Raw genomic sequence first — 23,985 nt, 5'->3', positions numbered from 1 at the left:
CATTAATTGTTGGACATATGGCTGTTTCTAAATTTTTGCTTCTATGAATAAGCTGCTACGAACATTTGCCTGCAAGAGTGGAATTGCTAGATCATATGTTAACGACACGTTTCACTTTATAAGAAACTACCAAGCTGCTTTCCAGTGCATCATTTTGCATTCCCTTCAGCGCCTTCACAGTATCTCAGTATCATACCGACACTTGGTATTTTCCATCTTCTAAGTCTGAGCCACTTTAGTGTTACGTAGTATCTTGCAGTTTAAACTGCTCTTCTCTGACTGCTGACAAGGACTTTAATCTTTCTAAGCTAATTATCAATGCATCCTCAGCTTTAATTATGGATAAAAGCAAAGTATATTTTACCATAGTTTTGTAATATTAGCATGCTGTTTTAATAGTATTGTAACACTATTGTATGTTATCGTACTTTTACTTTAAATGTTTTGGGTGGTAGTTTTGGTCAGTTTTAGAATCCACCACTTTAAATCTGTTATCATATATTATCAGGCACCTTGTTAGGTGCTTTTCCTCCATATTTTAGTCCCATAACTATTCTATGAGGTAGGCTTTGGTGTTCCCAGTTTACTAATTGAAACTTAGTATCTTTTCAAAATTTTGTTAGCTTTGACTGTGGCAGTCCCTAGCATTCCATGTGTCTCAGTCTATTATAATTACGACACAGATGGGTTTAGAAAACACAGATGGGTTTTAGAAAACCACCACCTGCTATTGAACCTTCTTGTGTTTTCACCTGTGAGATATCTGCCAAGAGCAACATATGGCTGCTTGCAACTTTCATTGATCCAAAGCTGGTGAAGGGGCAAGCCAAATGAGCTGGTATAGATCCCCGGATATTAATGAGTGGGCAAACTCTGCTACAGGGGGACTCTAAAAGGCCAAGAAGGGTTGTGAAAGACTCGGTCAGAATCTCAGGTGGCAAGAAATGGAGCTCTCTTAGCCATCTGTAAACCATCAGTGTTTCCAAGTCTCACAGCAGTTGGGGTATTCGAACAGCAGTCACAGGTAAGCCTTAATCTTAGAGGACAAATCAAGGGGAACCCAGGAGAGGAGATCCCTGTCTGCCTTTGCTGGTCACCTATCTTGGGTAACTAATTCAGCTAAGGAGGAAGTAGAAAGGTCTTTGTGTCCAGATGATCAATCTCCTTCACTGGCCCTCAGTAGTGTTGGACTGCCCCAGAAGCCATTGGGTATGCTTTGGTTAGGGTGACAGGGGGGATAGTCACCCTCAGCCAAACAGCCGACACCAAGAGAATGTACCTGAAATGACAACTGCCCCTTGGTACAGCTGTTAGGTCCATATATCTGCTCCTTGGATCCAGTTCCAGTCAAGGTCTCTTATTTTCTGTAAGCTGCTTCTCCCCTTTCCAGCCACCTGACACCCACCGCACTTGCTTTCCCTTTCTTATCAAAGCTTCTCTTGAAATAATTTAATAATCTCACTCAGTTCACATACTTCTAATGTTTAATGTGCTTCCTTTCTCAGGGATTCTATGCTCTGACTGTGAAGTGTTTAACCAAAGAAACAAATCCCCGGTAGAGTGATAATGTAATAGGAGGCTGAATGGTGATATTTGTGTGTGCACTGGGGTGAAGGTGAGGGTCAGGAGCTATCTAGACCCTGTTCTGGCATCTTCACTTCTAAAATATCTCAATGGCAGCTCCACCTCCTGGAGGAGAGGGTTTTACATTTCTTGCCTGTCTCTTCCCACCTGGGGCACAGGGCTTGGACAGCAAGTGGAAAAGGTGTGACTGTGCAAGGTGCCCTCTATGTCCTAAGTACTTTTACTACATTTGGTTTAAATCTTCACAACCCTGCAATGTAGGTATTACATTCATACTACAAATAAATGGGAGACTTAAAAGTTAGATAACGTGCCCCAGGTCACACAGTAAGTGGCAGAACTGGGATTTAAACCCAAGGTCAGCCTGATTCAAGGTTCCTGATCCTTTCCTGATACAATGCCATCTCTTCATTAGTATTTCTTCTAAGAAACTGAGTTTCTCATCATTCCTAAGTGGATGCAAAGTAAACAGCAGTGACCGCCCTCCTCCACTTTCCACCCCAAGCCCTTACTCCACTACTCCAGAAATAGCCTGTACTTCATTCCTTGTCTCAGGAACACTCGCCTCCCTTCCTCCAAATAGACTAGGTAAGTTATCAACTTAGGAAAACAACTGACATATTCTGACAAATATTTATTCTACTATACTCCCAAATTTAACTTCCCAAAAAAAATCTCATTCCTTCTCAAAAATTCCTGCTTAGCTGAATACCTCATATTGTGGGCATTCAATGCAAAAGTACATATGCCAAATGCTTAATAAGATTTAATTTTCTCTCGAGAGAGAGAGGTAAATGTGATACATAAGTCCCATTCCTTTCCCCTACCCAGCCCACGTCTATCAGATACTCAAATGTGATGAAAATTAAAAAGAATGTACAAGCATGTTTTAAACTACTAAGAGCACTATCTTTCCATTGCTCTTTTTAGGACTTTCATTGCTCATAAGGACTTAATTTCCTAAGTCCTCCCTTCCCCCACCATGCTTCCCCCAATACCCCCATTCAGCAGTGCTGGTTCCCTCTCCAGTTAGAGGAATGGAAATTGATTGGCTGTCTTGTACAGGGATTCTCAGAGGGCAAGCCAAAGAACTGAAGTTGGTTTTCATGGAGTAAACCAGCTCAACCAGGCCTCCGTGCCTAAGTCCTTGCCGTGAAGGCCCAGCCACAACAACACTGCCAGGCAGGCAGTTCATTTTCTCTTAGGAAGGCAGCAGATTCCCCACATCATGTCTGCACTAGAATACTGCAGCCAGCAGGGAGAAGAGGTGGGTCACTTCAATTACATCAGAAAAAATCCAATAGGACCATCAAGGACCTCTCCCATTATGTCCCGACTTTAAAGTCCTTATTATTAAGCAGTCAATGATACCCAGGACTTTGTCACCAAACTTTTACAAATGTCAACATGGCCTTAGGACGGGCCAGACATCCACCTACTCTGTGGCCTTGAACCCAGTCAGGCCTCTCAGTGATCCTTCCAGGGCTCCACCCCACCTCGCCACAGAACTCCAGGAGCCATGAAACACGGGAATCTCTCTCTTTCCAAAGCTCAGAAAGAATGAAGGCAGCTACAGTCCAGGGTGAGACCAAGTAGCTGAGCTTTCTGCTTGATGTGCAAAGAGAAAACTTGAGTAGCAGGGACACGGCCAACTGGCTTCTTATATGTGCCACTGCTAGAAAAAACTAAGTAAAGGGACTACAGGGGCTGGGAAGGAGGCAAGCAGCAACCAGGAAGGGCTGGGTTAGGAAGGAGCACGGCTCCAGAGGAAACCTTTCTGATCCGAACTCTTCCGCTTGTGCTGTCTCCAGGCTCCACTTTCTCATCTCCAGATGAGAGAGAAGTAGAACTTCTGGTTCAAGTGCTGAGGTCCTTTGAGATCTCTGTAAATACAGTTCACTCAGTCAACATTTATTGAATAGTCACTGTTTACTGAGTCTAGAGGAGGGAGGTAGAATCAGTTGAGTACAAGAGTTTAGTCTGAGGTTTGATTGGAAGCCCATCCTGCAATAGTGACTGCTCCTGAAACCCACCAGACCCTGCTTGCCGTAGGGCAGAACACTGAGAAACCACGTTTGTTGCATTGTAGAGAAACCACATCCCCCTCCACCTTCCCCCTGGACTGTGTCCTTTGATACATGGAGACAGGTAACAGCTACTGGGATTATCTGGGCTCCTTCACTGGGGCCATGGGAAATTCACAAAGTTCATAGATCCTCTCGCACCTCACAGAAAGCCAACAGCTAAAGAAGAGATGTCCACGAGAGAGGCGTCTAGAAGGCTAAATGAGCAGTGATGGGGGGTCAGAATAGGAAGACCTAGGGCTGCTGGCAGGAGGGGTATTTGGAAGGAGGCAGTGAAGCCCCAAGACGAGGATGACAGGAAATGGGCTCGGCATGTTGTGGCTTCTCCGCCTGTCTACTGAGGAAGTTCAAAGGCTTCTCCTCAGGACAGGGGATGGGAGAGGGGTGAGGAAAGATCTAAGGAAATAAGGACCTCAGAAGACCCCCTCAAATTCAGAACAAAGGACTTCCGGTCTAAATATGTTCTGTATGTTTTCTCCTGAGCTACAACTCAGCAACCTCACCAGGGCCCCAAACAAACCACACATGGCTCACTTAAGGTAGAAACGAAAACCTGCTTTATAAGGCTGCGTGGCCACCACTGGCTTCTCTGCTGAGATATGAGGTGCCAGCCAGGCAGACAGGTGACAAAGGGTGACCCTTCCTCACCTTCTCCCCATCACTACCATCCCCCCGGCCCTACAAATACCCATCTCTGTAATGCAACCACTTCAAAAAATACTCTGAGGAGGGACAGGGTGAAAGGGGTAGGAGTTCAGACTGGTCTGAACAGCAGGCTGGTTCCCGTGAGGTAGCTGATGCCCATGCTCCTGGGCAGAGGCTTTTGGAGAGAGGCCAATTATGTGCTCACAGCCAGAAGGGAGTCACTGGTTGACTGGAAAGTGGAGGAAGTAGAAACTCTTGAAGTCCGCCCAGAGTACTTGATCACAGGTAACGTCTGAGTGGAAAGGCTGGGCTCTTTGCTGGTGTCCTCACTGTCCTTTGAGGAACTGGGTTTCTGGGGATAAGGGGAAAGGCCAGTTTGAGTCTTCTTGGATTTGGGCGTGGTCCCATCTTCAGAGAGCAGTAGGCTTCCCTCACAGGAGCTGTGTTTTCTGGAGGGAATAGGTGGTGAAAGAAATGGCTGAGACATCGTTACTGAGACTTTACCTTAGGATTTGCCTTCAGAGTCTGGAGCAGGCATTCACGACATTACGGTGTTGTAGGCCATAATTACATGGATATGTAATAACCATTAAAAAATATTCTATTTACTTGAAGGCTTGAGATCTGCAGTGCAAGAGTGAATGGAGGTGCGGGTAGAGGGCTAACGACTTCCCACAGCTAGTGGGTATGGCTGACAGTGGTCGCTTCAGGAGGCGCTTCTGTCCTCCAGCTCAGCTTCCCTGGGCATACCAAGAGCTACCAGGAAAAGGATGCTATGGCTGCATGTCCTGACAGTCCCATCAACCCCTAGCTGAAGAATGCTGATCTCACTGCCACAGTCTGGGAAGACGGGAAGGAAGAAAACTCTCCAAACTCAGAGCCAGCAGCCCATCCCTTGCCCAGGCAGCACTCACCCCAGCTTGCTAGTCTCTGATTTGCTGAAGGCATTGAGTATCACGTCATCCTTTGAGACAGTCAGAAGTGTTGTCGGGAGAGACCACTAAGAGCAAAGGAATCAATGAGACCAAAAGGGCTTGGCAGAGGCAAGGCAGGAGTGTTTGGGGTCTTGGGACCCTCCAGCTCTACCTCTAAGTGGATCATGGGGCTCTCTCCTTCCCTACCCCTCAGGTGTAGGCCCGGGTGGGTAAAAGTCTCAGTTCTCTTCTGAATCAGACAAGAAGTTGAGGCCTACAAAGCACTTTTTGATCCTTGAAAGAAAGGTACCCAGGGAATCCTGGAGGCAACTATTCCCTTGAAAGGAAAGAATAGTGAGACAGAAGCACAGCCTAGCAGAGAAGTGAGAGAGGCCTCTACATACCAATCCAACTCCTGATGCACTCATAAGGCAGAGGGAGGGGCCTGAGAAGGAGCTGTCCTCCACACTGGCAGCACTCACCACTGGAGCAGAATCAGAGACAACTCCCATGTGGAACCCTTTGTAGCACCAACTCCGGAGCAGATCGACTCCTAGGACAAGATTAGCAGGACTTGTGGTTTAAGAAAGTAGAATCAACTGGCCAATTCTTCTTTCCAGAGAGGCCTATTTCTTGGTATACTGGGATTTAATCTCTCACTAAACATGGCTTTCTGAGGGCTGGGAGGGCACATCACCTTTAAGCTTGTTGCCATGGTATTTCTGTTCCCATTGGGTGGTGAGAATGTTGAAATATCGTGGCTGCTCAAAAAAGCGGAGATAGCGAGAGGAGATATGAGAAGGAAAAATTCGTTCAAACTGACCACGGCGAGAAAACTCATCTTCCATCTCAACCAGAATCCGAACATCATCTGGTGTCAGAACATCCAGCACAGATGCATAGAAGTCCTGTGGTCCAAGGAACAGGGAGAAAAAGTGTGTGACAGAGAGTGTAAACCAGGGGCAGAGACTCAAGAAGCTGGGGGACAGGGAGCACACCCCTGGGGTCCTACAGCTCCAGGACTCTCATGGAACTACTGAGGGCAGCCTAGTGGGCCAGCTCTGAAAGACATCTGTTCCTAAGTCTACTGAACTTAGCTAGTGGGGAAGATACTCTTATTTGGGGTCGGGGGAGCCACTGGGGCTGAGAGGTTAAGTAGTTTGTTGGGTAAAGTCAAGATGAGGATCCAGCAATTCAGATTTGGCACCAGTCCTGTATCTGCCATGCTTAAATCCAGCTCCCTTATCTGCTCTGAGAAAGTCAGCTTCCTGGGGTCTCTCACTGTGCCTCTCAGAGAAAGAAACCAAAGGGCAAAAGTCTACAGCTTGGACAAAAGAGGGCGAGAAAACATGGTAAAGACAATTAATGCTCTCCCAGAATGACAGACATGCCAAAAAATCTCTGTGCATCAAAGGATCACAGGCCTGGATTAAGAAACCCTGCTCTAAAGAAAAGCTGGTTGCAGCCAGGAGCAGAGGCTCACACCTGTAATCCCAGCACTTTGGGAGGCTGAGGCAGGTGGATCATTTGAGATCGGGAGATCAAGACCAGCCTGACCAACGTGGAGAAATCCTGTCTCTACTAAAAAATATAAAATTAGCTGGGTGTGGTGGCGCATGCCTGTATTCCCAGCTATTCAGGAGGCTGAGGCAGGAGAATCACTTGAACCCGGGAGGCGGAGGTTGTGGTGAGCCGAGATCGCACCATTGCTCTCCAGCCTGGGCAACAAGAGTAAAACTCCATCTCAAAAAAGAAAAAAAAAAAGAAAAGAAAAGCTGGTTGCTTTTGGGTCCCGAATGTTTAACCAGGGAAGTTTTCTGCTAGCACTGGGGGGAAGACCAACCTCCTACCTGATCAGGAATTTTCTGGGTCAGATAATAGGCTTTCTTCATCTTCTGTGCAGTGACATGCTCTGGAGCCATTCGACATTTGTCCCCGGGGGAGGTGGGCAAGCTACAGCAGAGGCCGGAAAGAAAGCAAAGGGCAGGGTCAGCAGCTTTGTATTTGGAGGAAATATTGAGAAGGTCCAGTCCAGCAGATACCCTTCTCGAGAGAAGACAAAGATGCATGAACAGAGGTTACTTGAGTAGTAGGTTGGACTAAAATACACTCCCCAAAAGTAACCTGAGAGTCATCAAATATTAAGTGAAAGGGTATAAACCACCATCTTTAGGTTGAATTTGAATGATAAAAAATGAGGACCTTGCAATAAGCCTTATTGTGGTATATACTTCAGTTTGTTTTAATTCGGTGAACACTTAACTATATACCCAGCTCTGTCCTACTGGCTGTGTGACCCTGGGCAACTGACTTCACCTCCCTTCACCTCAGTTTCATCACCCACATTACTACAATTACCATAATCACTGTTGAGAGGAATGGTGAGACTCTGTCTCTAAAAAAATAATACTAATGAAAAAAAGATGATTAAAAAGCAACTCTTGCCCCCAAGGAGCTTACGGTATGGCAGGTGGGATACGTCAAATGACAACCACTGGACAGAGCCAAACATGAGTCTACAAGGTACAGTGGGGAAAGCAAGTTTTGTTATCAGGCAAATCAGGATTTGAATTCCAGTCCTACCACTCTCCAGTTGAATGACTTTGATAGGCTACTTAATCCCAAAGAGCTTCAGTTTTCTCCTCTGTAAACTGCAGGTACAAATACTAACCTTACAGGGTTATTGGAAGGATAAATTATAGGGTTTTCCTCACACATCTCAGATACTAAGTAAATATAAACTCCCTCCTCTCAAGAGTGGTTCCCAATGCTTTATGGTATGAAAAAAGAAAAAAAAAATGGCCATACTGAGTTGGCTTCATGAAGATGTATAAGCTAGACTTTGATGAACAGTAGAGGTTAATGGCAGGTCTGGCTATGGGCATTTCAGGAGGAAGAAACCCCATAAGCAGAGGAAAGAACACTATGGGGAACAGCAAGAGGCAATAAACGTTTCAGAGAAGAGACTGGACCAACTGGTCCTTAAGGATCATTCTGACCTTGAGGTTGTGTGAGTGATCCAGTTTGTCAGGGCACAGGAGCCAGGAGAGGAAGAAGAGAGATACACCAAGAAAAAGGAAGCTGAGACCCTGACTGCCCAGGTAAGGAGTTAATTTTTTTTTTTTTTTATTTAGAAACAGGGTCTTGCTATATTGCCCAGGCTAAAGAGAGTACAGTGGTTATTCACAGGCGTGATCATCATAGTGCACTACAGCTTTGAACTTCTGGCCTTAAAAGATCCCCTGCTTCAGCCTCCCATGTAGCTGGGACTAGAGACACACACCAGTGTGCATGTTTAAATCTAATTCCTAGGCCTGTGGTTCCTGAGCAGAGGATCAACATAACTGAACATACTTGAGAGGCACTGATGTGGCATGGTAGCATGTTAGTGGACTGTAAGGGCAAGACTGAGCAGCAAGGGAAACCAGGCAGAAGGGAGTACCCAGAATCCATTCCTTCCCAGAAACTACAGCAGGGCTATTCATGCTGCCAGCGGAGCTGTGAAGAAACAGGGGCCTCACCTGGTGGTGGAGCTGCTGCAGCTGCTAGGGCTGGAAATGACATCCTCTGCATTGGGCAGGACAAAACCTGCCAGATTCAGAAGGTCACGAATCATCTGGCCTTTGATGCTGATATCCAGTGGAGAGTTGGAGTGGAGGCTTCAGAAAAAGGATAAAAAGAGCGATCAAAGCAGCACTCCGAAACAGTCTCTGGTCATATGTGCAACTCAGGGCTAGTCTCATTTACTTCCTGGATTCCCTAGGATGAAAGCTGCTCAAACATTCCCATGCAGGATCACCATCACAAGACTCTCTTGCCCCAAAGACGGTGAATAACCTCACTCAGAGTGGTAAACCTGCCCATGACCTTGATCTGCTAAAGGAAAGCAAGCGGTAAGGATCCACTTAAAAAGAACAACTTGCCAGGCGTGGTGGCTCACACCTGTAATCCCAGTACTTTGGGAGGCCGAGGTGGGCAGATGATGAGGTCAGGAGATCGAGACCATCCTGGCTAACACAGTGAAACCCTGTCTCTACTGAAAATACAAAAAATTAGCTGGGTGTGGTGGTGCACGCCTGTAGTCCCAGCTACTCGGGAGGTTGAGGCAGGAGAACTCTCTTGAATCCGGGAGGTGGAGGTTGCAGTAAGCCAAGACCACACCACTGCACTCCAGCCTGGGTGACAGAGTGAGACTCCATGTCAAAGGGGGAAAAAAAAAAAGAACAACTTACTAGAGTGGCAATGGGAGCGTGAGGATAATGGAAGGATTCTATTGTGAGTGTCCTGAGAATACCACCTACCTTGGGGAAATGTTGACTTCCAGGACCCAGGGCTTGAGGTTTTCGTCTAGCATGATGTCAAAACCAAAGAGTTCGTGGCAGCTATACGGCCGCCGCACATACATCTTGAGCAGACTCGTCACGTAGGGCTCTGACCTGGTCACGGGGATGAGGAAGTGCTCAGTTCAGCTCCTCCCAGAGGGCTCTACCCAGAGCTATCCTGCCAAAAGAGTGGCCCAGAGATAGGCAGGCAGAAGCAACCCAGGAAAGGTAGCTGTCAAGAGATGCCTCTGATCTGGGACCAGCTCCTGGGGATGAAGTTCAGTAGATGAGCAGAACTTAACTCTGGCCACTCCTTCCTATTCTCCATCCTTAAAACCAAACCACAGCAGGGGCAAAGTCCAGAGCACAGCAGTGTGAGGCCTGGGAGAAAGGAGGGGGGTCAGCGGCAGGCCCCACGCCCAGGTTGGCAACGTGACTCACGAGATGATGGTTTTGACAACAACGTCCTTTATCTTCTCCCAGATGGCATCACTATTGACTCCCTTCTGGCTCAGGTAGTTCCACAAAGCCTTCAGTGCCCTGCAGAGGAGAAAGAGGAAGTATTAGGAATTATATTCTAGGAATGAGTGACAAAACAAAGAAAAAGTAAGAAGAGACCTAATGGTATTTTCTTCATATCTCTTCCTTTGACAGTTTAAATTATGAAAGAGACGAACTTGGATGCAAATAGACCAATTCTTTTTTTTTTTTTTTTTGAGATGGAGTTTTGCCCTTTCACCCAGGCTGGAGTGAAGTGGCGCGATCTCGGCTCACTGCAACCTCTGCCCCCGAGGTTCAAGTGATTCTTCTGCCTCAGCCTCCTCAGCAGCTGGGATTATAGGCGCCCGCCACCACGCCCAGCTAATTTTTGTATTTTTAGTAGACAGGGTTGCGCCATGTTGGCCAGGCTGGTCTCGAACTCCTGACCTCAGGTGATCCACCCACCTTGGCCTCCCAAAGTGCTAGGATTACAGGCGTGAGCCACCACATCCGGCCTCAAATAGACCAATTCTGAATTGGTAATTGTTATCTCTGGGTCTTATATTAATCCTCCACTCACCATGCCCCTGAACTTCCCAAAACCCCAGAACCCTGTATTCCTCTAGGCCTTCACTCTGCTCTCAATACCATTTGTGGCCCTGGCAGGCCATTTCATCTGCATTGGCCTGGTACTCGGCATTCTTTTTATTGACACTGTAGTTGGTCAGGTGCATGAACTTATTGCCAAGGCTCTTCATGGAAGGAGAATACCTGGAAGTAAGCAAAACAAAGGCAGAGGTAAGATGGTGACAGAGCAGATGGAGAAGGGGCCAAACATTTCCCCAAATACTGAAGAGGTGAAGAACAAGTACACAGATCTTTTCACAGCCACAAGAGCCTGAGAAGTGTGTCTGTTGGCCAAGTTCTGAAAAACCACAGCTAAACTCATCTCCTTTATCCCACCTCAGTCCCGTACACAGGAAGATATTCCCCAGATTTAACGAAGTAGAGAGCCTCCTTATTTCCCATTTCCTGCCTTCTCCCTTGCTAACAAAAACTATCAAAATATTTGTTATTTTCCTGTTTGGTGTCTTCTAGTTTCCCTCCCTCTGAGGAAAACAAATCCCCAATATTGTCAGAGGATACCTCACCACTGTCACATACTTGCAACTGGCAAAGCGGACCAGTCCATCCGAAAAGAGGTAAATCCGCAGAGGATCGTAGGAAGTGACGTAAACATAGATCCGCAGGTCAAACTTGCTGCCGCTGATGAGGTAGGGTTTGTGTAGATACCTACATAAAACAAAGGCCAGCTTCTCATCCAGCCTCATGATGGGGCTCAGTGGGAAACCAAGCCACAGAAAAAGCCAGCTAACAGTCCCCAAGATAAAGACCTTAGAACCGTTGGCTAAGGAAGCTCTTTGGCTGGGAGAACAAAGGGCAGAAGAACATTGTAAGAAGGGAACCTCGAGGCCAAGGAGGTGGGAGGATGGGGTAAGGGATATGTGCTACAGGCTCACCTCTGTACCAGGAGGGGCCTTCGCTTAGGGAGCTGACTCCACTTATGAATAACCTGGATGCCAATGCCTCGAGCTGATGCTGGCTAGGAGCAGAAAGGAGATGAGATTTGCTCCAGGTCCAATACTCTGTTGTTCCCACTCAGACCATAGTCTCCTGCCCACTGTGATTCACTCACTGGCTTCACAATCCACTTTTGGCGGCTGCTGCTCTCCCATGCTTTGCGCAGGAGCTTGGCGTCCTGGGGCAGGATAAAGGACTGGGGGAAGAAACTGAACTCCTTCTTGCCAAAGCGGCTCTGCATGCGTGACAGGTTCCGCCATAGCCGGTCCTTCCTCCCAATCTGGAATGAGCCTGGGAAATGGTTTAGCTACAAAAGGAAAAAGGGTGAGTGCAGGAAGAGGGCAGAAGTGAGGCCATAAGGAAGATGACAAGACTCACTCTACCATTCCAACTTCTTTAGCAGCACTCCAAGCTGTTGTTCCATCTTACTATCACCACCCTAATGGTCCTTAAGTATCCAACTGCAGAGCACTCACCAAAAGATGATTAAAACACAGACAAAACAGAGTAACGTCAGACAGACATGATATTCACCTTAAGTGCAAAGAAAAAGCTATTACACCTTTTCCATGAAACCCTATGGGATGAGGACAGAAAAGCATTTCACCTTTAGTAAGTCTGGGGGCAAGGGACTCATTCATTCCAACGTGAGACCAGAAGTCCTCTTTACACATATTCAGCTTGGGAGAATGGAATGTGCAGTGGTCACAGGGAAACATAATAAACAGAAAACAGACAGTCTAACTCAAGACACTAAATCAGAGGAAAAAGTGCCTTTGAGAAGCTGCAACTGCAGGATTTCAGAGCTACACCCTCCTATGAGGTTGGATTTCAGGAGAGGGACTCCGCTGCCCCCACATAGCAAGAAGCTCCAAAATACTGCAGCTGAACTGGAGATGTACGTGATCCACTGGAGTCTCTCACTGTACCCCCACCCTGTACTTTCTCCTCTGTACAGCTTCCTGACTTCTCCATGGTCATCATCCTCTTCCCGCCCCCTACCCCCTACCCACATCATCACCCTCCTCTTGGCCTAGTCCAAAGTCCAGGGAAACAGCTCCTCAGAAAGGGCCCCTACCTTCTGATGCTCTCGAATGGATCGGAAACTAGGAGACTTCATGTGGTGACCCCAACAGCCCAGCCAGTCATCGTTTCCTATGGGAGGTACATCAGGAATCAGCCTTGCTAACAGCCCAGTCCAGGGACAGAGAAAGGCCCAGAGGCCCCAGAACTGGGCACAGCTCCCAGACTTGGTTTTCAAAGAGTTGCTATAGAGCTGTCCTACATGAGGCCCTGGGGCCAGGGACAGAACAATGGCCCTCTGTCTCTCAATTCTGAACAACAGGCTTAGCCCAGGATTTCAGAGCTACACCCTCCTATAAGACTGGATTTCAGGAGAGGGCCCCAGCTGCCCCCACATAGGCACGAGGTGTCTAGAGCTCTCCCCCTACTCAAAGCCCATCTATTTGGGGCAAAAAGGACAGGTTCACAGTAAGGCAAGCAACTCACTTTTGCTGATTTTGAAGTGGGACCGTCCAATGGTCTGCTTGACAATGTTGGGGGTCACTGTGCTCATCTTCCACCGGAGCAACTTCCTCTGCTCCCAGGGAAGTTTCTCCACTGGGAAGAATGCAAGGGGTGTAGGGATGGGGGGTGGAGAAGAGCAGAGAGTCATGATGAGAAGACAAAAAAGATGGTATGGCTGCCCATTTTTCCCTGGGCAGGCAAGTCACTATTGCTCCAGATCAGGGTTTCAGAGGAGCACACTTTGGGAAGGAAGAGGGGCTGTGCAGCAATGAGGAACAAAGAAAGGGAAGACTGAAAGGGAAAAGCAGCAAGGTTGGAGAGCATGAACTCAGCATGACATGGCAAGGCTGAAAAGGGTCAGCTAAAGGACAGACAAGAAAAAGGTTGCATTAGACCTACGACCATGTGGGGAACTGAGTACAGTTCTGGAAACCCTCTCCCACCTACTGCCACCTCCTCCCAACTTAGCTAGCAACCTTCTCCCGGGGGGTCTTCTGGGGTTTGACACTTGGCCAGGTTTACCTCTCTCATCCCGAGTGCCAAAATAGATGGTAGGGGGAACGTTGGGAAAGAGACTGTAGATGAGGGCTGGTCGGACAACTTTCTCATGATTGGAAAGGGGTTTGGTCAGAATTTCCATACAGCTTCTAAGACGAAAAACAAACACGGACTAGAGAAAGGGAAAAAGCAACAGCCCTGAAGTGTTGTTACTATGATGTACGATTTCTTTCCAAGTGCTGTCTTTTAACTTGTGATTCTAAAAAGCCAGGTGCTCAATAATTAATAATTATTTTATACATATTAATCCATAAGGTACTAGGCTAACCTACATATAACCACACCATTAAATGTCACCTAAAGACAAGGTTTTCCAATACTTCATTCTGCAATACAGCTCCAAAATTTTCTGTGACAAGACATTGTCTGGGAAAGTCCCTGACAGGAGTGGTTCTGAGGGGAAATGAATGCGGGTGGATACTAGTAGAAGAATGTGCTATGCTAAGATGAAGAAATAAATGAGGGAAGAAAAGAATGATGTGAAAATTACGAAGGAGGAAAACCAAAAAAGATCTGAGGTGTAGAGACTTTTAAATAGAAAAAGGGGGAAAAGCAATAGAAAGAAAAGAAACAGTGATACTTCTAGTTCATTTTATATTTAGGTTTCATCTAAAGATTCATGGACTGTTAGTGCTTTTCTCCATTTTGGAAGTGATTTGTGACACTGGAATTTTAGGTTAACAGTATGGGAACAAAGATCTGGATGTAACGAAGAGATGTGGCTGATCTGGGGCCATGGGGTTCCCTACTGTTATTCCAACAAGGGCTTGGCCAAGGCAGTCTCAAGGGGTGTCAACATAGCAGACATATCAACTACCTGTCAGGTATAAGCTGACAGACTCAGATCATTCCTTTAACTAGCACTGAAAAATGGAGAAAATAGCTATTACTCTTTACAATTTAGATAATATAATCCACGAATATTATTATAACATTAATTTTTAGTTTAAAAAAGTCACTTTACCTGTTATTATTTTCAGCATGACAGATAGGCACTGTACATGAAACATTTCAGTGTTTTAAATCTTAAAGATTTTTAATGAATTTTAGGGAATCAAGTTAAATACTAATTCCCAATGAAAAATTCCTATTAATTCAACTCTATTCCTCATTTTCAAAATTTTTTCTTCAAAGGCTTTTGGTTTACTGAGTAGAGAATTTAAGATTGTTGAAGTCAATAAGAATGAGTTAAAATTTAAAAACAAAGATAGAGGCCGGGGGCAGTGGCTCATGCCTATAATCCCAGCACTTTGGGAGGCCGAGGCAGGCGGATCACCCGAGGTTGGGAGTTCGAGACGAGCCTGACCAATATGGGGTAACCCCCATCTCTACTAAAAATACAAAATTAGCCGGGCATAGTGGCGCATGCCTGTAGTCCCAAATACTCGGGAGGCTGAGGCAGGAGAATGGCTTGAACTCGGGAGGCAGAGGTTGTGATGAGCCGAGATCATGCCATTGCACTCTAGCCTGGGCAACGAGAGCAAAACTCCATCTCAAAAAAAAAAAAAAAAAAAAAAGATAGAAACATAAAATGGTACAGCCACTCTGGAAAACAGTTTTGGCAGTTTCTTTTCTTTTTTTTTTTTTTTGAGACGGAGTCTCACGCTGTTGCCCAGGCTGGAGTGCAGTGGCGCAATCTCGGCTCACTGCAAGCTCCGCCTCCCGGGTTCCCGCCATTCTCCTGCCTCAGCCTCCTGAGTAGCTGGGACTACAGGCGCCCGCCACTGCGCCCGGCTAATTTTTTGTATTTTTAGTAGAGACGGGGTTTCACTGTGGTCTCAATCTCCTGACCTTGTGATCCGCCCGCCTCAGCCTCCCAAAGTGCTGGGATTACAGGCTTGAGCCACCGCGCCCGGCCGGCAGTTTCTTAAAAAACTAAACATGCAATCATCATACAACCTAGTAATTGTACTCCTGGGCATTCATCCCAGAGAGATGAAGACTTATATTCACACAAAAATACGTACATGATTATTTATAGCAGCTTTATTCATAACAGCCAAAAGCTGAAAACAACCCAAATATCCTTCAACAGGTGTATGGTTAAACAAACTGTGGTACATCCATACCACAGAACACTATCCAGCAATAAAAAAGAATGAGAACTATTGATACATGCAACAACCCAGGTCAATCTCCAAAGAATATGCTGAGTGAAAAAATGTCAATGTCAAAAGGTGACATACTGCTGTCACTCTATCTGTGTAACATTCTTGAAATGACAAAAAGGAGAACTAGTGGTTGCCAGGGGATTAAGGAGGGAATGGGAGTAGGAGGGAAGTAGGTGTAGCTATAAGAGTAGCAGGAGGAGGAATTCCTACAGTGATGACAACATTCTGTATCTTTTTTTTTTTTTTTTGAGACAGAGTCTTGCCTCTTGTCACCCAGGCTGGGGTGCAGTGGTGCGATCTCAGCTCACTGCAACCTCTGCCTCCCAGGTTCATGTGATTCTCCCTCCTGCCTTAGCCTCCCAAGTAGCTGGGATTACAGGTGCCCACCATCATGCCCAGCCAATTTTTGTATTTTTAGATGATGTTGTATTTTAGTAAAACACAGGGTTTCACCATGTTGGCCAGGTTGGTCTCAAACTCCTGACTTCAACTGATCTACTTGCCTCAGCCTCCCAAAGTGCTGGGGTTATAGGCGTGAGCCACTGTGCCCAGCAAAATGTTCCATATCTTGACTCTAACAATGTTAACAACATCCCAATTGTACTATACTGTACTTCTACAAGATGTTACCCAATGGGGGAAACTGAGTAGAGAGTACAGGGGACCTCTCTGCATTCTTTCTTACAACTGTATGTGAAATCTATAATTATCTCAATATCACAAGCTTAATTTAAAAACAAACAAAAAACCCTTGTGAGTCGTCTCACAAGAGTCCTAAACTTCTCCTCAAGAGACCTGGCTTCTAGTCTAGCCATGCTAGAAACTATGACCTTGGAACAGCTACTTCACTTCTCTGGTCCTCAATATTTACACTGGACTTGATGGCTTCCATCTCTAAAATTACATGATTCTTAGAGCACAACAGGAAATGCAGTGAAAATATTGTTGTATAAAGAAACAGGTAGTGTTTCCAATGATTTTTCTGTTTTTCAGTGGTTGCCAAATTTTCCATAATAAATATACAAATACTTCATAATAGAGAAAAAATAAGATTTTAGCAATCTAAAAGTATTTTAGTCATCTTTAAAATGCAGAGTGGTTTGGAATTCATCTATCTCCATTTTTGGTCAGGTGCAGTGGCTCACACCCCTAATCTCAGTGCTTTGGGAGGCTACAGCAAGAGGATCACTTGAGAGCAGAGTTCAAGACCAGCCTGGGTAATATAATGAGACCTTCCCCCACAACTCTACAAAAAAAAATTTTTTTAATTAGCTGGGTGTGGTGGGTGGTCCTGTAGTCCCAGCCGTTCAGGGGGCTGAGGCAGGAGGATTGCTTGAGCCCAGGAGTTCGAGGTTACAGTAAGCTATGATGGATCCACTGCACTCTAGCCTGGGCAATACAGCAAGACTCTGACTCTAAAAAATAAAAATATGTATTTCCATTTTCTTGAAAATTATGTTTAAGCCTCATATAGAGAAGAAGTTATGTGCAATTTGTAGAAGTTAATTAATTAATGAGCAAATGATTAACAAACACCTTTTGTGAATTTTATCTTATATATCAGGAAGGCTAAAGGGCTGTGTAGCAGTCCTGAAGTAGGCCCTTAAGTGTAAAAAAGGTAGGACTCCAAATCAATTACATGTCAAATATCTTTCTCCTATGAAGAGTGGAGGAACTTAATCAACAACCAATATATATAACCCGAAGTAGTTTTGCTTTTCTGGAAAGAGGATGGGTTGGGCTGAAAGTGACAACTTACGCATCAGACTCAGGGTGCCCGTGATGGGATTTCTATCCACCTTCACAGAGAATCCCAGTTCTCGCTCCCACTTTCCAAACAGCTCTGTCTCCACCTTACAGGTTAAGGGCTCTAAAATTGGTGTGCTGCTGCCACACCATCACATTTCACAGAGATGTAGCCCATCTTGTCCATGCTAAACAAGGCAGAGAAGGCTCCCTTTATTCCTAGCTTCATCTAAGGCAGGGTTGATGCAAAGAAAAGCAATCTGACTCTGGGTGCTCCATATATTGGTCAAGCCCAATGATATACAGCTAGTTTTTCATTAAAAATTAGGGCCAGGTGCAGTGGCTCATCCCTTTAATCCCAGCACTTTGGGAGGTCAACGATCATAGGTGTGCGCCACCATACCCAGCTAATTGTTTCTATTTTTAGTAGAGATGGGGTTTCACCATGTTAGCCAGCCTGGTCTCTAACTCCTGGCCTCAAGTGATCCACCCATCTTAGCCTCCCAAAGTGTTAGGATTATAGGCATAAGCCACTATGCCCAGTCCATGATACTGTTTTTGTTGTTGTTGTTTTGTTTTTGAGACAGAGTCTCAATCCGTAACCCAGGCTGGAATGCAGCAGCGTGACCTCAGCTCACTGCAACCTCCACCTCCCAGGTTCAAGTGATTCTCGTGTCTCAGCCTCCTAAGCAGCCGGGATTACAGGTGTGCACCACCATGCCTTGCTGATTTTTATATTTTTAGTAGAGACAGGGTTTTGCCATGTTGGCCAGGCTAGTCTTGAACTCCTGACCTCAGGTGATCCGTCTGCCTCAGCCTCCCAAAGTGCTGGGGTTACAGGTGTGAGCCACTGCGCCTGGCCCATGATACTGTTTTTAAGCCCCACAGATGAGATGTGCTTCTGGCCCCCCATTACTCCCTGTTCAAAAACTAAAGTCGCAAACACAAAAATTTGGTAAAAATGCATTAGAGTTCTTAAGGCCATTAATGACTTGAGTAGTTAATCTCTTTATAATCTTTAAGAGACAAAAGATGAGCATCTAACAATGATCTATACAGTCACACTTACCTAGAGATCACGGCCACCGATTCGCTAGGGGTGACAGCACTTAATGAGGAGCACTCTGAGTCTCCTAGAGGAAGGAAGAACAGAGAAATTCTGACTAGAAAAGGCTGCAGCACAAGCTTACCAAGCCTAGGCAACTCTTCCTTGAATATCCTGGGCTCAACCCTTCTTGGGGAGCCATAAGCACCACCCTGCTGCTTTGCCTTCCTCAACAGAAGCAAGGGGAAGGTAAGACCAGTGGGACAGGAGGACTAGAGACCAAAGTCCTCTAGAAGGCACTACCTCCCTCTTAAGAACCCCAAACAAATGACTGATGTAGGTAATGTGAGTCAAGGACCTAGTACATAATTGTTAGCCCCCTGCCCAAAATGTCATAACCAACTCCTAGTTGGAAGTGAAAGGGTTCCCTACTCACCCTCTTCCTCTTCATTCTCATCATGGCTACAACAGTCTTCCAAACCATCTACTAGTTCTTCTTCTGTATCTTCAGTCTCAGCCTGATCTGGCTGGAGGTCAGTAGCTGAACTAAAAGAAAGAATCATGCCCCCATCCTAGTTAACTCCATCAAAGAGGTCACAGTTAGATTCTCATTCCTTCATCATCTCCCAGTATTTGCCCCTTCTCCATTACCAATCTGCTACGTCTTGCCTGGACCTCACAACTCATTTCTCTTGTCTTCAAAGCTTAGGTCTAGGCATAGCTCCTCAACCTTACATCTCCCATTCTGCAAAGAGGCACTATGTTTTCCATTTCTTTGGTGTCCCTCATAGCATATAAGTACAACATTCTACATCTAAAAAACCATCAATGGGTATCTGGTAATTGACTTGAAATGTCCCTAGGCCACTCTCTGGGAACTCAGAAGAAGGCCTTAGTGGACCAAGTTTCCAGGAAAATAACAAAATACAAGAGAAGGAGCCAACTATGTGCGTGCCCTAACTATAAATGGCTGTCATGCCAAGAATGTCTGAAAACCTGATTTGGTTTGGAAAAAGTAGGAAAGTCACAGGCTTCAACACTTGGTGTTCACAATTCTTATTTCTCTCCTGGTTTTTACTTAAAATAGGGGTTGACAAACTCTTTCCCTAAAGGACCAGAAAGTAAATATTTTTGTTTGCAGGCCAGTCAGTTTATCACAACTACTCAGCTCTACCATTGTAACAAGAAAGCAGCCACAGACAACTGCAAATGAATGGACAAGGCTGCATTCCAATAAAACTTTATTTACAAAAGCAGGCAACAAGCAAGATTTGGTCTGCAAGCTGTAGTTTCCCAACCCTTGCCCTGAAGTGAAAACCAAAAATTCTAGGGCAGCTAAAAACTAAAACCTTCAGTGGTACAGGGTCAATGCCATCCCAAATTATGGTATATACATTCTACTGCTCTAAATGAACCAAAAACATTATCCAACGTACCTAATATCCCTATCAGATGAGTCCAGCTCCCTGGCCTCCTCAGGTCTCTCCTTCTCAGACTGGCCCAGCTGGATGGAAGAGAGGCGGGTGGCCACGTTGGCTATGCCAAGAGTTTGAGGAGAAGGGGGACCTGGAGCTTTGCCTTCTCCAAATGGTGGGGGGTCAATTACAGATTCACAGGCAGGGCTGTGATTGAGCCCACTGGCATGTGAGGCAAGGAGGTGAATGCTGATACGTTTGGTACAGAAGACTGTATTGTCCAACCCCAAGGTATCTGAGGCACCAGGGAGGACCCGACCAACCAATCCAGCATCCTCCTGAGGAAACTGCTGATTTACCACAGGAGGTTTCCACCGCCTGCTCCTGTTGAGGACGTTCCACTGGAAGCTGGGGTTCAGGAAACTAGACTGTTCAAACTGGCAGCCTTGCCTCGGCATCTTCTCAAAGCCTCTTGCAGTCAATTTCCTTACGGCCTCAGTGAACCGAATCTCCTTAGTTGGGGCCTGGGAATCAGAGTTGTCATCCAGAGCACAGGAAAGTGGCTCTGCCCTCATGGCTAAGTTATTCCGGTTATACCAGGAAGAGGCAACACTGGTGGTGGATGTGTCATGGGAGTTAGGGGTAGACAAGGCGATATGGGCACTGGCATCAGCTAGGACACTGCCAATGCTTTTGGGCACCTTATGGTCAACAGGCTGCGGTGCACAGTCTCCAGTACCCCCTGAATGATGCCAGGAGACAGGCTGGATCTTAGGTGGCGATACTGGCTTCAGGCCCTCTGTGGTCTGCAATAAAGGCACTTGCGTGCTATTTGGCCGCATGAAGGAATTATTATTCAGCATGGGCTTATAGGAGGAAGACAGTGGAGATGGGATCTTCCCTGAGATGGCAGACGCCAGGCTTTTCCCTGAAGGGTTTTCCCCAGCCGCTGCCAAGCAGAGGTATGGTTCTGTGGATGAGGAGGCCATGGGCTGGGCCATGGGGAAGACCATGGAAGAAGTGGCCTTGTCGGCAGTGAGACTGACAGGGAGGTTCTTTTGAGGGAGAGAAAAAGGGCTTTTTTCTGATGGGCTCGAACGCAAGCAGAAAGACTCCAGTTGCTGGTAGGGTTTGTGCCTATAGCTGGAGCGGCGGTATAGGAGGGTGCTGTTGAACAAGTCCGGGAGAGAGTGTAGGTAACAGGAACTGCTGTGGCCTGCAATGACAGCCGTGGTCCCAGAGCTACATAAAGTGCTAGGGCAAAAGAAATATGCTGGCTGGGGTGGGATGCCCAAGAGGGCTGGGCCCAACCCTGCTGACAGTGTCTCCACTTGCTTCTTTTCCAGCTTCCAGATTGGCTTCACTTGCTGATGGGCCTGAGGCCAGACTTTGCCCTCTGAGGGTTTCTCAGGTGGCGTGGCAGACACTGTGCCTGAGGGACCACTCTGCTTGAAGCTGTTTTTCTGGCGGAGGCCAATACTGTAGTGCTCTGCTCCTGCTGAGGCCATGAGGGGCCCACATCATGGCCACACGGTCCCATGGCCTGGCTCAGGTAAGGTGCCACACACCTCCGGTAGTAGCAGCTGCATCCTTGAAGTCCGTCAGTCTGAAGGGGAGAGAAATGATAGGAAATGTTACAGCACCAGGAGGACGGATACCATGCTACAGTGGTCCTCAGGTAAGCAGTACAGTCCCACTTCAGCATTTTTGGGCAACCAGTCTTGGTCGTCATTTGGGGCCCTGGGAGAACACTAGATTTCCAGGGAGCTTCCAGTGGTCTTCCTATTGCCCTCATATGATCAAAGTTGGCTTCATTAAGGACTAAGACACTGAGGTGCCACCACCACTGTGAGGCCATTCATGAGTCCGCACTCTGTCACTCAGAAAGTTTTTCTCTCTCTCCAACAAAAAATACATCTTTCTGCCTCACCGCCCACAACTTTCCATGAGGGGCTACCTTCCCTCACCCAAAACCAGTGTGGCTAGGAATAAAGCAAATGTGGAGAGAGAAGAGTATCTTCCTTCTCATCAATCAATTCTGAAAGATGAAAGATTATTCGAGTCCAGGTGAGACAGCTCACACCTGTAATCTCAGCTTGACCCCAGGAGTTCAAGACCAGCCTGCCCAATATGGCAAAATCCCATCACTACAAAAAATTAGCTAGGCATGGTGGCATGCACCTGAAGTCCCAGCTACTAGGGAGGCTGACATGGGAGGATCGCTTGAGCCTGGGAGGTGGAGGTTGCAGCGAGCCGAGATGGTGCCATGTACTCCAGCATGGGCAACAGAGTGAGACCCCATCTTAGAAAAAAAAAGGTGATCTGAAAAACTCATTTTACATCTACTGCTCCCTAAATCAACTCAGCTGCCTCTGATTTAGTCTGCTTTTCACGGTTAAGTAGGACAAGTTCAGATAGGAGAACAGAATTCCCTTGCTGACCCCAGAGTTTATTCTGGAGCTGAGACAGCAATTTCATCTCTTGCTAACTATACAGGCTTAAATTCCATCCTGTGTGTTGGTGGGAAAAAGAAGAAAGAAAATTGAACTAAACACCAGCATTATTTTTACTTAAAGTGACTTTATTTCCAGCAGCCATACTGGGACAGGAGAGTTCAGGGAGTAAGAAGAGGACAGAAGCTTTCTTCACTCCAAAGTCCGGGCTTAAGTTTGGGCTTATCTCAGGGAGGAAGAGCCTGTCTCTTGCATCTTCTCAATCAGTGTTTGCTTTAATACAAAACCTCTAAGCCAGCCTTCTGGGTCTCAAACTGTCTGTTCAGCATGGTCACTTACTTTCTAAATCAAATTCACAAAATATTCTCCAATTTTCACAACTGTAGGGAAAGGTAGGCCTGCTTTCATGGCAGCACCTGGGGGGAAATAACGAAAACTGTAAAAAGTCATTCGTGGCCAGGCACAGTGGCTCACACCTGTAATGCCAGCACTTTGGGAGGCTGAGACGGGCAGATCACTTGAGCTCAGGAGTTTGAGACCAGACTGGGCAACATGGCAAAACCCCATCTCTACAAAAAATACAAAAATCAGCCAGGTGTGGTACATGCCTGTGGTCCCAGCTACCTGGGAAGCTGAGGCATGAAAAACCTTGAGCATGGAAGGTGGAAGTTGCAGCAAGCCAAGATAGCACCACTGCTCTCCAGCCTGGGTGACAGAGTGAGACCCTGTTTCACAAAAAAAAAAAAAAAAAAAGGTTGGGTGCGGTGGCTCACGCCTGTAATCTCAACACTTTGGGAGGCCAAGGCAGGTGGATCACAAGGTCAGGAGTTCAAGACCAGCCTGGCCAGCATGGTGAAACCCTGTCTCTACTAAAAATATAAAAATTAGCCAGGCGTAGAGGCGGGTGCCTGTAATCCCAGCTACTTGGGAGGCTGAGGCAGGAAAATCGCTTGAACTCGGGAGGCGGAGGTTGCAGTGAGCTGAGATTGCACCACTGCACTCCAGCCTGGGCGACAGAGTGAGACTCTGTCTCAAAAAAAAAGAAGTAGTAGTCATTTGTCTGGGGTAATTCTGAAAGGAATCCTGACATCCTCATCAAGTGTTTTCAGAGTAGCTAGAGGGAAGGAATTAGAGAGGTTTTGTTTTGAGACAGGGTCTTGCTCTGTCACCCAAACTGGAATGCAGTGGCGCAAACATGGCTCACTGCAGCCTCTGACTCCTGGACTCAAATGATCTTCCCCTTTCAGCCTCCTAAATAGCTGGGACCACAGGCATGCACCACCACACACAGTTGATTTTTTTTGTTATTGTTAAGATAGGGAGTGGCAGTATCTCACTATGCTGCCCAGGCTGGTCTCAACTCCTGGCCTCAAGTGATCCTCCCATCTCAGCCTCCCCATAAACTGGGATTACAAACCTGTGCCACTGAATCCAGCCCTAAGAGAGATGGTTTTTTCACTTAAGTAATATTTAAAACGCAAAAATTAAGAGACTACCTTGTATTTTGATTAACAGAGTAA

The 23,985-nt window shown here is 46.4% G+C and overlaps 1 protein-coding gene and 1 long non-coding RNA gene across 8 annotated transcripts in view; one reads left to right on the top strand and one right to left on the bottom strand.

The window, feature by feature from the left end:
- Nucleotides 1-4,208: 4,208 nt before the first annotated feature.
- The window catches only part of LOC105481229 (tubulin tyrosine ligase like 4), a 45,978-nt gene continuing 26,201 nt past the window's right edge, over nucleotides 4,209-23,985 (bottom strand). For 5 of the 7 annotated variants that reach the window (XM_011740650.3, XM_011740649.2, XM_011740651.3 and 2 more), the window contains 18 exons: nucleotides 20,034-21,618; nucleotides 19,034-19,143; nucleotides 18,622-18,685; nucleotides 13,660-13,784; nucleotides 13,120-13,230; nucleotides 12,689-12,765; nucleotides 11,726-11,917; nucleotides 11,550-11,632; nucleotides 11,194-11,322; nucleotides 10,678-10,800; nucleotides 9,991-10,089; nucleotides 9,529-9,663; nucleotides 8,749-8,886; nucleotides 7,078-7,180; nucleotides 5,925-6,135; nucleotides 5,710-5,780; nucleotides 5,228-5,313; nucleotides 4,209-4,762 (listed from right to left, as the gene is read on the bottom strand). In XM_011740650.3, coding sequence (XP_011738952.1) covers nucleotides 4,507-4,762; nucleotides 5,228-5,313; nucleotides 5,710-5,780; nucleotides 5,925-6,135; nucleotides 7,078-7,180; nucleotides 8,749-8,886; nucleotides 9,529-9,663; nucleotides 9,991-10,089; nucleotides 10,678-10,800; nucleotides 11,194-11,322; nucleotides 11,550-11,632; nucleotides 11,726-11,917; nucleotides 12,689-12,765; nucleotides 13,120-13,230; nucleotides 13,660-13,784; nucleotides 18,622-18,685; nucleotides 19,034-19,143; nucleotides 20,034-21,520 — 3,600 coding nt within the window. In that variant the 5' untranslated portion in view covers nucleotides 21,521-21,618 and the 3' untranslated portion in view covers nucleotides 4,209-4,506. The remainder of the gene's footprint in view (nucleotides 4,763-5,227; nucleotides 5,314-5,709; nucleotides 5,781-5,924; nucleotides 6,136-7,077; nucleotides 7,181-8,748; nucleotides 8,887-9,528; nucleotides 9,664-9,990; nucleotides 10,090-10,677; nucleotides 10,801-11,193; nucleotides 11,323-11,549; nucleotides 11,633-11,725; nucleotides 11,918-12,688; nucleotides 12,766-13,119; nucleotides 13,231-13,659; nucleotides 13,785-18,621; nucleotides 18,686-19,033; nucleotides 19,144-20,033; nucleotides 21,619-23,985) is intronic. The other 2 variants (XM_011740655.3, XM_011740654.3) reach the window with 2 other exon arrangements.
- LOC139357222 (uncharacterized) lies at nucleotides 8,223-21,486 on the top strand. Its single transcript, XR_011610064.1, has 3 exons — nucleotides 8,223-8,328; nucleotides 16,938-17,023; nucleotides 21,359-21,486. It is a non-coding gene; the product is annotated as an uncharacterized lncRNA (long non-coding RNA).

This window comes from Macaca nemestrina, chromosome 11, assembly GCF_043159975.1.
Source record: "Macaca nemestrina isolate mMacNem1 chromosome 11, mMacNem.hap1, whole genome shotgun sequence".
Lineage (NCBI taxonomy): Eukaryota > Metazoa > Chordata > Mammalia > Primates > Cercopithecidae > Macaca > Macaca nemestrina.
The sequence above is the reverse complement of the archived record's forward strand: the minus strand, read 5'-3'. Positions and strand labels throughout refer to the sequence as shown.